Source organism: Vidua chalybeata, chromosome 20 (assembly GCF_026979565.1).
Source record: "Vidua chalybeata isolate OUT-0048 chromosome 20, bVidCha1 merged haplotype, whole genome shotgun sequence".
Lineage (NCBI taxonomy): Eukaryota > Metazoa > Chordata > Aves > Passeriformes > Viduidae > Vidua > Vidua chalybeata.
The window spans coordinates 7094827-7107375 of NC_071549.1; the positions used below are offsets into that span (position 1 = coordinate 7094827).

The window sequence follows — 12549 nt, forward strand, 5'->3', positions numbered from 1 at the left end:
AGACACTTGGGGTGGTGTTTTCCTGTCAACCTTCACAACGAGGTGCTGGTGTCTCGCTGGCTTGTCCTGACACAGACCTAATGTCCTTATCAATCTCCCAGGAAACTCAAAGGCCACCTCGTAACAACTCCATAGAAGAAAGGACAAGAAATAAATTAGTTGTGAGCTACTGTAAAAAGTCTCTGCTATTCTCACTGCTTTCCTGAGAAGCATGAAAAACGGCCACTTGCACAGCTGGCAGTTCAAAACAGCCACAGGGAAAGCAACACGAGTGTGCAAGGTGCCTTCAATGCCTCTGCACACCACAAGCACCAGAGGTTTTTGTCTGAAGACCTGATAAAAAACACTTCAGCACAAAATCACCTGACTCCTTCAGCAGCTGCCAACACACCACCTTTACCTGAAGTTTATATTCATGAAATATTTCTTTTTTCACAGAAAGTTTTAGGATGTTTTTGATCGCTTTTGTGCATCTTTCCTCCTCTGCACTTGCCTTTGCCTTCAAAAAAAAAAAAAAAAAAAAACAACACACACAGAGGAATAAATAAATTGTACAGGCAGGACACAGAGGGAGCTGAAACTGTACCACAGGCAGGGAGATTCCTTTGCATGGCAAACACAGCGTGGCTGTGTGGGAGAAGAGAACGCTGCTGCGGCAGCCTGCACCTCAACAGCAGACAGAGCACAAAGGTGAGCTTCTGGTAACCCATCTCCAACAGCCCTGACCTCCACGGTGCAGCTCCCACTAAAAGTATCCCCAGGTTTTAATTTCCAATTTGTCTTTCCAGCCACGGAATTGCTTCAGTCAACAAATTCAAAAAGGTAAATTTTTCTACCTTCAATTAACTGCATTAGTAGTGTTTATAACTACGTGATTGATAAATGCTCTACAGAAGCTTTAATTAATGTATTTTTTCCTTGGAACACACACCGAACCCCTTGGCGCTCAGACGCTTAATGAAAAGCAATTTATCAACTTGCTTTGAACAGCTGAATCTGACTCCTTAATGCAGAGAAGTAACACACTTTGCTTTAAGCACCACCACTCTGAGAAAGGAATGAGCACCGCGACATTCCGAACGCCATCAGACACCGCTGGGATTTTGATCGGGATGACAGCGACCAGAGCGCTCATCTCATCTCCCTGGGTATGATTCAGTCTGGCTTAACTGGGATCCTTTCCTCCCGGGATGCAGTCGAGCAGGAGATTTGTGCAGATGTGCTTTTGCAGGCTGAGGGGATCGGGAGTGCCTCTTCAGGACACGGGACAAAGTTCCAAATTCTCCCATGCCTGGCACGCGCACGCCGGGAAGCAGCAGCAGCAGCTCCGAGTATTTCAGCCTGGACATGTGTTCAGCTGCTCACAAAGCAGACAAAAATAAAGTGCTTACAGAGTGTTTGAATGCTAATTTCTCTAATTGAGAGTTGCTTTGTATAGTTGACATATGGAAAAAAAAAAAAAAAAGAGGGGGGAAAAAGAAGCATAAAAGAAGCATTTAGGAGGAAAAGTTTGACATCACAGAATATTTTATGTTGGTATTAACCACTGGAGGAGATTAACTGGCCTTCAAAGCCTAAAATCTAAACTCCCATTTCAGAGAGTATAGGCTAAAGATTTCCAGTATAGGAACTGGTCTGTACTCCATGTGGCAGACTGAATGTAAGGATTATATATTTCCATTACACATGTAAGTCTGTTTCCCATTCCTGCAGGGTCCTGCTCTCTTCCATTTGTCTTTTGATGCAGATAAAAGCTAATGCAGATTGCAACTGCTGATACAGAGAAAGGCACAAGACACAGCGAGCCTTTGGACTAAGAAAAAAAGGGACTCAGGTCCAGACTGCTCGAGCACGTCAAGAGATTGTCTTTGAAACTATAAAACTAGAAATGAAAGCACTGCGTTTTTATTTGATTTGATCAAAGAGACTAGAAAGGAGGGGGGAAAAAAAATCACATCTTATAGATGCAGGGTAGCATTTAACTACTTCACACATGATATGGGACCAGCTGATCTCATACAGATATGAATTTGGAGAAAAAACAAAGAGGTAAAGTCACTCCAGCTCTGCAGACACTGCCTGCACAGATCACTGCTCCAGGCTCTGCAAAGAGCAACAGGAACCTGTTTCAAAGCCAGAAAGCCACTGGAAGCACATACCCAGCCCTCACCACAGGCACGGGCTTTCAGTCTCCAGTGAAGAGCAGAGGAGTGAGCTCCTGTCAAATCACAGAAAATAGACTCTGGATCTAACAGCTACTTGAATAAATCACTGATGACTCCCTGTTCCAGTGCTCTGACTGTGGGATAGCAGCACACCGTGGCAATCTTCCCAAGGAGGGCTTTGGACTGCAAGCTGCATAGGGACAAGACCGAAATTCTTGAACGGAGCATCTGCTCCAGCATGTGCTTGGCACCAGGAGAACGAGGCTCTGCAGAAGTACAAATGGCACTACAGGTAGCAGCCCTGCAAATCCCAAATTGCAGCATGGAAAAAACAGATACCTATCGCTGCCACATTCCCTAAGAGAACAGATTTTAAGTATCTGCTCATGGAAATTTTTAACTGCAGAAGGGGAAGCATTTAGATTGCCTCTGGGCTGAAACCATCTAGGTCTTTGCCTTTCACTAAAAATTAAGCAGAAGTCATTTTAACGAGGCAGGCAGACAACAGTCTTGCACAGGAGATCAAAAAGCTCTCCAGATGTTTATTTTAAATGAAATTCAGAAGCCAGTATAAACCAGATTTTAAACACTGAATAATCCTTACCATAATTTGCATGAGAAAAACAGGCAAAAGGTTCCATCCTACTGCTCTGAAACTCTCCAAGAACATGTAGGGTTGGATTTTGCTCCTAGACTCTTCAGATAAGAATGTGAAATATGAACAACTCCAGACTGCAGTCTGATGGCTGTTAAGAATGTTTTTCCCCTGTGCTGTACACTTGGATGCTCAACACATACACACGGGGGCAACCCATGTGAAGGAGGTCTCTGACCTTCCTCACCAAGACTGTGCAAAATTATGGATTGAAAAGTGTCTAAAAATGTCAGTCCTAAATCTTAAACTTTTTCTCCTCTTGCTACTTACAGTGAATGCCTCCTGATTGTGCAAAAGCAGAATATTCTGGCGTCAATCTAAGTAGTTTGGGTGTTACGCTGACAATGTCTCTGGAGAGGGGAAGAGAAGAGAGGACAGATTTCCAATAGCTCAGACACTTCCCTGGAAGCAAAGCTGCTACACAGAAAGGAGATAAATAAAGAGGGAAAGTAACACACCAGAGAACTTTTCACCAAGGTCATGTCAGGATGCTGAACGCTCCCCATCTGCAGGGGAAGATTTAGATGCCTGTTCCACCACACATATCCACTCCCCTGTTGGCAACAAGAGCCCTCATTAAACCAAACCGGTTCTAACCATGAAAGAAAGGACATTGGGAAGATGATATTAGCTAACAAATGCAAAAGGAAAACCCAGCAGAGGCAGTTCTGGATGGGTGCCTTCTGCAGCAAAATGCAGCCCCATGGCAGGTGCAGAGCCCCTGCATGACCTGGGAACGGGCAACACAGGCTATCCCAGCCAAAAGGATGGACAGCTCTGCTCTGATCAATGCTAACAGCTCCTGGCTTGCAGCAGAGAGGAGATTCCGTACCCATGCACTCAGAGCTGAACAGGGATCCCATCAGGAACAGGAGCTTTTAGGACTTTGCACTCAGGGCTGTGGACATGTGGCAGAACCCTGCAGACAGACCCTACCAAGAAACAACAGCCCTACCCCCCAAATGTTGTATCAGCTACTGCTGCGCCCTTAATAAGAGTGTTTCTTGCTCGTTTCAGCAATCTGAAAGACACGCTGGGCAAAATTTCAAGCTATGACAAAGTGATCTTATCACTTCTGTGCTGTTCTCGCTACACAAGCCCCTGATTCAGCAGCACGTAATAAAATCTTCATTTGCATGAAAAGCACTCTCTGATCACAAAGTCTTCTGTTCGACAGCCCTCTTCCCATCCACAGCGTAAAGATGCAAGCACCACTGTCATTCTGCCTGTGACTGAGGTGGAATATTTTATTTATGTTTTATTTGGACAGGCTCTCAATGCTTTAATGCCATCTTTTCCTAAAAAAAAACCCAGTATTTTTGAATACCACAAAAGCTGCACACATCCCAACTATGCAAGTACTGTGAAGTTCACTCAGTACGCTCACACCTGTATTTTTAATAACTGTGTCATGTGAAGGACATTTCATATCAGCACAAGGTGACCATGAACAGTTGTAAAATGCCTTTTGTATTCAACAAGTCCAGCCTTTTCCAGTTTGCCTTTAGAGTGCTTGGTGTCATGACACACAGCACTCAGAAGATGTATTTCAAAGGAAAGGAAGGTGTAGCCATGCAAAGAACAATGCACTGCCCGCAACAAGATTAATCGCTGTCATGGGAAACCAATAAAACCAGTATCTTGTTATCTTTCTTTACAAAGGGACTGTTAAAGCTTAACTATATTAGGAAACTTTTTCCTTTGGACTAAACCATGAGCCTAATGTATGTGGGCATGCCACATGCCAGCATATGCGATTAATTGGCTCTCGCCCGACGCCGCAGGAGAAAGTCCAACGTTCCAGAGGCAACGTGGAGCTTTCACACAACCAGCCTGTGCCCTCTCCTGACTACAGCTCTCTCACCAAGGCCAGCCCCAGCTCCCTGTCCCATGCCAGGTGACACCACCTCCCATTCCCACCTGTTAACCGTGTCCCACGTACGCACCCCAACATCGCACCCGGCTCCGAGCGAACTCAGCCAAAGCAGAAATACCTTTCATCACGTCAGCAGTGCGGTCCCCATTTAGAAACGCTTTCTTTCACGTTAATCCAGTGCCAAAACGTGGTGGTGTGGGCTGTGCTGATCCAGAAACGGTGCTAAGGATGCTGCTGCCTCCTGTCTATCACCGCACGCCTCATCTCGCGCATGGCCAGGCAGTGACGGCCCTGCGACAACAGGCACTTTAAATTGGGCAGCTCAGCAGCACATGTACACTGAATTTTTGAACAAGCTATTCTAAGCTGCTTTGCTAGCAATTTCTGGCCTGTGCAGTTTGAAAGCGCACGGTTCTGGCCCTCACAAAGAGCAGACCTGTAAATGACATCTTGAGGATTAAGCTGATTGAGATGCAATTTGCCTAGCAACCATTCATTAAGCAGAGTTCAGAAACAGGCCAGCAATCTATTCCACCTCCTTATCTGAGCAGTAAACAGATAACAGTCTCTACTGTGTCCTCTAAGCTCCAGTTCAGACACACTGTAAACAGATTTTTCAGAAGTTTAAACTCCTACAGTAAATCTCCGAGAACAATCCTGCTCTCCAAACACGAGGGATTCAGCTTTACCAAGTGTCTTACAAGAGAGAAACAGCTCTGGAAGGAGGGTAATGTAAATCAAATTGTGAATGCATTTGCAGTTCTTGTGCCTCCAATATTTTCTCACATCAAGCACTAAGAGCCCATCGCAGTTGTTAAAAAAAAAAAAAAAAAAGTTAAAAAAAATCTTAATCACACAAGCATTTGGCATTGCTATTCTGATCACTGAAAAAACTCAATAAAAATCTTATTCCCGTCCTTCATCTTCAGCAAGGAATCGATTGACACTTCTGAAGTCTTTGATAAAGGCTCCCCTGCTGCAGAGAAGAAAACAAAAGTCACGTCCTCCCTCCCATTAAGCATTTTTTCCTCATAAAATAAGCAAGACAACGCAAACGTCATCAGTGGAAATCAAACCAGCTATTTCAGCTCGAAAACTTCAGCTGACAAGATTAAGCAAAATCATGATTTTGCATAATTGTTTCCCTGCAAGAAACATCTGACAGTATCCCATTCTGCTCCAAAATTAAACAACAAAGATTAGCACGGATGTATTTAAGACTATATACCTGAATGGTTTGCCTTTGGTGTACAGTTCTTCTGGGAAATCACTGTGACATACAGCATGCTATTACAATTAAATATGCAAGAAAGAAGAATTAAACTGACTATGAATAATTAATAACCTACAATACTACTTCATAAGGGAAAGTCTGGCTGAATATTCCCGCAGATAAGATATACCCAAACACGAGGCACAGCAGAGCTGGCAGCTTTACTTTTATGATGGGGTTTAAAACACCAAGTAACTTTATGGCTGCTACTCAATTCTAGAGAAGGTGCCAGCCATCCAAGCCTTCTCCTGCTGGATTCCCATCCAGCTTCTGAAAAATGGGATAAATGCAACTGTTGCAATAGTTGCAGCACCCTTCAGCTATGTCCCAGAGGTAAAAGGCTTCCCAAACACTTTCCATTAAAAGGTATAAAGCAATTATCTGACATCCCAGCAGGGACAATAAAGCAAATATGATGCAACAATTACTTGGGTGATAAGATCAGGCTAAGGTTGTGAGAAAAAACAATTAAAAAGGGTTGCAAGAGCTAAGGAATGCAGCTTACTTTCCCAGAATCTCTCTTAAGGACAAAGATACCATCAGCTCCAAGAGTCGACCTTCCTGTTTCAAGTTTACTGTTCTGGAGGCTGCAGAACATCAACTGTAGCAAAGCTGAAAATGGCAATTAAAAATATGGGGCTTTTTGCACAACATCACCCCTAAACTGCATAGATTAATATTTACTGAAGTCCTTGTGAAATTGATATCCAACTGCTGGCATTTTCCATCAGACTCCGGTCGGGTCAGCACAGTGATGATAATTGACACAAACACATTTGTTGCACATTTTTAGCTGGAAATGCCCAGTTCCTCTCAGTTTATCCATGCATGGCACACCCAACACCCTTTTTGGGGAGAGAGATTTGAAATCCAACCAACATTTGTGATCACTGAGGTGGAACGTGGCAGTGCTACTGCAATTGCTGAAGGTGACAGCATCCCTCTGCTCCTAGCCCCAGATTGCTCCAGGAGCGTCTTGGAGGATCCAGGAGGATCCAACACTCCAAAGCAAACACGAGCTGAGGGTCTTTCTGAGCACAGGCAAAGACATGTTCGAAGTATGCTGGCTTAATATTAATTTTCTATTAAAAATTAATAGGATTAAATGAAGCTTGCAAGCCTATGGGCACCAAAGCAGTTATTTTGCTGACGCACTCGTTGCCCAGAGGAGCGGGTTGTGAGGGAAGGGCTGCAGAGTTCCTGCAGGATCCATGTGGCTCTTGGGGAGAACAGGGGGCTCTTCCCCACACCCCCGAGGGACCCTGGGTTCCATCAGTGCTGTGTCACCCCATCCTCCTGCCCAGAAACTGGTGGGGAAGATGAAACCCTGATGAGATCCTGGTGAAAACCCTGGTATCTTCCCATCTGAGATCCAGCCTTGTTTGGACACTGCCTCCAATCCTCACCCACGTGCCCCTTTCCCACTTCCCAGAATGAATTCCCTTGCCAACAAGAATGCTGCAAATATCTGGAATTTACGTAAGCTTAACCTTCAGTCCCTATTAATGTTAACGGAATAGGAAAAAATTAACCATGGTGCAAGTAAAAAGACTGTATCTGCATTTCTAATTATACAAAAAAAAGACACCACGTGGCAGTATTCCCAAGCACCTTGCTGGGAATAAAATAGCCAATGGACTGAGGCTTCCATTTGGAGTGGTGGATGCAAGAGCAACCAGCACTGAGGCTGTCAGAGTTAAGGGATGAGGACACGAGAATTAAGGGAAATGAAGTGACATATGTGAACGATGATAACAAAAATGTTAATAATTAGAAAAACAGTCACCTTAAAAATTTAAAATTTCATGATCTCTCCTACTTTTTAATGGCTTAGCCTACTTTTTCCAACCTAATTTGCATGATCAAAATAGGCCTCCTGCCAGGAAGCATTAAAATGGCAGCCCCCCATCGAGACAAAACTCCCTTCACCATACGAGACTGAAGGACTAATAACTATTCCTAAAAACATTTTAAATCCATTAACGTTGTTTAGCAAACACTTATTTAGAATTAGTGCCGCCATCAGAATTTGATTGTGCTCTACGAAAGTGTTTTATAAAAGCCTTTGAGGGAGGAGCAGGTCCCTCCCAAACACCTGTGCCATCTCCAACCCTCTCCAAAAAGCTGTGCACCCTCACACTCACTCCTACACGCTTTCCATTCCAAAACCCCAAAGCATTCTCCAAGATCAACCAGACAATTCCCAACAGCTCTGCAGAGTGCCAGGCTGGGCAGCTGGAAGAACCCTCCAAGATACACAGAGCAGCCAGTGCAGAGTACCCCATCCCCACCAACCTCTACACACAGCAATTAATTCTATACACCCAAAAAAACCCAGGTTAGTACAAAAATATAAACCTCAATATTACTGATGTACTGAAGATTTGAATTCTAGTAGAGATATATGGGTTTATACAAATTTGTCCGAGCTATGTGCTATCCTTTCAGTGCCATCTGCACAAAACCAGAGTTTTATCTAAGCATTGGATACTAAAATAAATCATTTTCTCCGTATCTATAATCTTGTTGGAGACAGACGCCACAAACCTGAGAGCTGGCTAGTGCAGGCTTGTCTAGTCACAAATAAAATTACATCCACATCAATATGATTTATTTTTAATAAAAAAATAAGGCAAACCAGGCTCTTCATATTGAAACAGGCTCAGCCAGCACCCTCCATGCCCACAGAAGATATCATGTACAGTGTGAAATAGTCAGAATAAAACTGGGATTTGCACTGTCACTTCCCCTAGTAAGAAACACCACTACCAAGAGACACATTTTAATTGCCACACGTAATGAAAGGTATCTGCTCATTCTCCACTTGCTGTATTTATTGCTATTTAAATTCAGGACTACAAGTCTTGGCAGGATATTTTCTGGAGTTTTTTGGAGTGTCCATGCCCCAGCAGATTTTTCAGAGTGAATATGGCTCTCCAATACAACACTAATGACCCATCTCTGTCCATGCATGAATGAGGTTCTTGGGCTGCACTTCTCAAAGCATCTCGTCCTGAGTGTCCCCTGTGAGCAGGGACCTCACAGTAATTAGCACAATCTGATACTGGAAACTCAACTAATTCTAACATTGATCCCTCAGGACAGCACAGCCCATGATTTGAGAAACGTTTGTCCCAAAAGACCCTTTGTTTCTACCTTTCAAAGTCACCAAAGGCTGGTAAATAAATTATATTCTCCAAAAGCTTTGCAAATTCATTTCTCCTGGCTGGATACATTCTCCAACCAGCAGCCACAGCTAATTATACAGGATCACTGAAAACACCAAACCTGTTTTATTTTCTTATACAGAGCAACTTCTAACATCTGCAGTCACTGCTGTGAGATTGCAAAGGATTTTATTTGCCAAGCCAAGCTGTTGAAAGGACAGATTATAAAAAATAAACACTAACCATTTTTAGATCTAACTTTCCCCCACAGACTGTGTTTTATGCCCTTTCACTGGAAATGTTACATTAGAATAAAATCAGATTTAATTGGCTCTTAAATAACTGAACAGCCACTTACATTTTATTTCAATAGCAATAATTCATAAATCAAGCAGCTGAAATCCTAGCACGGAGTGACAAGCAAATAGAGCAGAACACAGTGAAGGAGAGCACCAACACCACATGGTGAAAGGTGATTTTTTCTCAAATTTCACACGTCACCATTTTATGGACATCACAAAGGTACCATCACATAAATACTCAGATCTCAAACCTATCAGTTCCTCAGCAGTAACTGCTTAACAAAGACCAGCAGATGATGATCCTTGCCCAACTGGAACTGCTAGAACGGCTGGGATTTTAGCCATGGATGCAATTTCCCTCATGCACACTAGATGGAAGTATGGAAAAATCTTAATTCTTTCCTGTCTCAACTTAAATCCAAGTGGTTGAGATGTTATGTTGGACTGTCACTCTGAGAATAATTTTTTTTTTTTTGTTCTTCATCAGCAACTCCACTCATTGATAAGCTCTAAGTAAAAAGAAGCCCTGAAATATTAAACTAAGCAGTGCTGGAAATTAATACTAAACATAAGAGAATATACAGCAGAAATACTAAATCTATTATTCAGGCTAATTTCTAAAGTACATGCATTCAATTTCAAATAATTCTAATTATCACTAATGAGATTCTTCAGAGACACTGAAGTTACATTTTTTAAACCTCCAGGTTATTATAAGAAACACCACCTTGTCAATTAATAGAAACAGGGAATAGAAAAGGTATAAAAGAATTCATAAATGCTGCTGCAGTTCCGACTGGAAAAAAACCCCAACAGATTAGTAGAATATAGAGGGAGAGGTAGAGGGAAATAGAGAACCTGAAGTCTTGCAGAACAAGCAGATCAGAAAGCAGCAAACCTGAATGGGATTAAATTACACACAAATCTCCTGGAAATGATCTTAAAAGTGACTTGTTCCAAAACAATCCATTTCTAAATTTAACACTAAAGAGTTCACAGACACAGAAACTAAATCAGGCAATGGTGTGACCAGGAAAAGGTGCTGGAAGAGCTGTTTTCCCTCCCCTACTCTGCCTTTTTCATATATTGATTTTCCTCCACACTCATTCACAAATGCTCAGCAGAGCTGTGAACAATTTAAAGTCAAGGGATGCACAAATTACCAGCTCCAGGAATACATCACCCAGTCGAGGCAAAAGCTGAGGGCTTTGCTGTAGCTGAAGAAAATAAAAACCAACTCAGAATCAGAACACGCTGATGAGCTGGAAGAGAAGGGTGAGCAAATCCCTAATTTTCCTTGTCCACAACAAAGCCAAAGCACATGACATTCCTTCAGCTTAGAAGACAACAAATTAAGAAAACCAGTGCCAGAATAGAAGGATGAATGAAGAACAATGCTGGATAAAACAATACAAAGTAGGCATGAAGGGCTCCCCTTTCCAGATGTTAAAAAGACATGCTGGTTTTCATTCCAGGTTTAAAAAAAAAAATAAGCAGAGGAGGAAGTTTACTTCGGAGAGTGGGAGCATCTGCATAATTTTTTGAAAAAGGTTCATACAAAGATTTCCTTCCAACAGAATTTAAACTAGATCTATACATATATACACAGATATATGTGGTATTGGCTCAAGACAGTTACCTTACAATATTTTTTGAAGTGTTTTCCATGCAGCAACTGTCTACAGAGAGGAACAAAATGAGTGGCAAGGGACAGCCACAGGAAAGGGCAGGACTGTGAGACACACATCCTCCAACATGCACACTCCAAGTTTAACAACATGAAGGCAAGGAGAGGGACAGCAGGATACAGCAAAGGATATGCTGGGGCCAGGAAATGGGAAAAGAATCCGCAGCGCTCAACACTGACTTATGGGATATTTTACCAACAAAAACACATAGGAGTTTTTTTGGTTGTTTTTTTTTTGGTTTTTTTTTTTTTTTTTTGCATGTGTGGCTCCCACCTTAACCAGCCCAGGGAGATTGTCTCAGTATGAGGAGGGAAATTACAGAGAACAACTGGATGCTGGATCACTCTGAAGAGCAGAGCACAGCATTTCACCTATTTCCATTGCTCTCGCGTGGTTCCCAAATTAGAAACAATCAGAATCCTGCTGGAAACAATATATGGCACCTTAATTGGGTTGGCTGCACTACAGACGTCAGCAATGTATCACTTAGTAGATCATTTTCTGACTGTTTTTTTTTTTTTTCCTTTAAAACTAAAAATAGCTGCACTTTCATGGTTCACCTTTTCTACATCACCTTTACTACAGACACGGTAAGAAATTAAATGTTAGCACTCGCTGCCCACCAAAAATCCTACAGGACTCACACCTGCTGCAGGCAGGATCTGTCACCTCATTCAGCAGAATTGTACTTAAAAGTTTGTCTCAGACATGGTGTTTTTATAGAGAACCTGTTTTCTGAAACACTTCCCCCTAGTACACCCATCAGTGCATGCATCTGAAAGCCTGGAACAGTTCACTTATCTCTAAACACATCAAGAACCCAGTGCTCCATGCAGTCCAAGCACTCCAGAATCCCTGCATGGGACTTGGGAACTCACATGAAAAACCTTTCCCAGTTTTCATCCCCAAGTGTTACACCCCCACTATTCCCTACCAAATCCACACTGCAGCCAAACTACATTCCTGAGAAATTATTCCAAGAATGAAGTATCACCATTTTCCTCATAAACCCTGGAAACTTGGACTAATCTTCACACACAGCATAAACAAGTTAAGCAATGGGAATACATAAATGAAAAATAATTCTTAAGCACAATGGGGGAATAATTATAGCAAACATATAACAAATACAAAATGAGTGGGGAGGTGTGGAGAGACACCCAGACAGAATGTGCTGAAATAAGGAAAAGGCACCTATAGGATCTATGAGGTTGGATCAGCCATGAGCTACAGCTGCTGGCTTTTTAAGTGTTCATTTAAATCAAATTACTAAAAACATAGCAACCAGCAGTAGCTGAACACAGAGGTCTCTGTCAGCTCCAGGTGTAGGCCAAGCTATGCCCTGCTTGGACAGTAAAATCAGCTTTTGAAAGATTACAACCCCTTGGAAAAATATCTGTAGGTTAAGTTCAGAACAACTTTT

At 42.5% G+C, this 12549-nt stretch overlaps 1 protein-coding gene across 3 annotated transcripts in view; it reads right to left on the reverse strand.

Annotated features, from left to right (window-relative positions):
• Positions 1 to 12549, reverse strand: part of FAM222B (family with sequence similarity 222 member B) — a 36311-nt gene that overhangs the window by 20246 nt on the left and 3516 nt on the right. The window contains exon 1 of one of the 3 annotated variants that reach the window (XM_053961399.1): positions 4815 to 4987. The exons of the other annotated variants lie outside the window; for them this stretch is intronic. Within the exon in view, the coding sequence (XP_053817374.1) occupies positions 4815 to 4821 (7 nt within the window). The 5' untranslated portion in view covers positions 4822 to 4987. Of the gene's footprint in view, positions 1 to 4814; positions 4988 to 12549 lie in introns of those variants that run through there. 3 annotated transcript variants of the gene reach the window in all.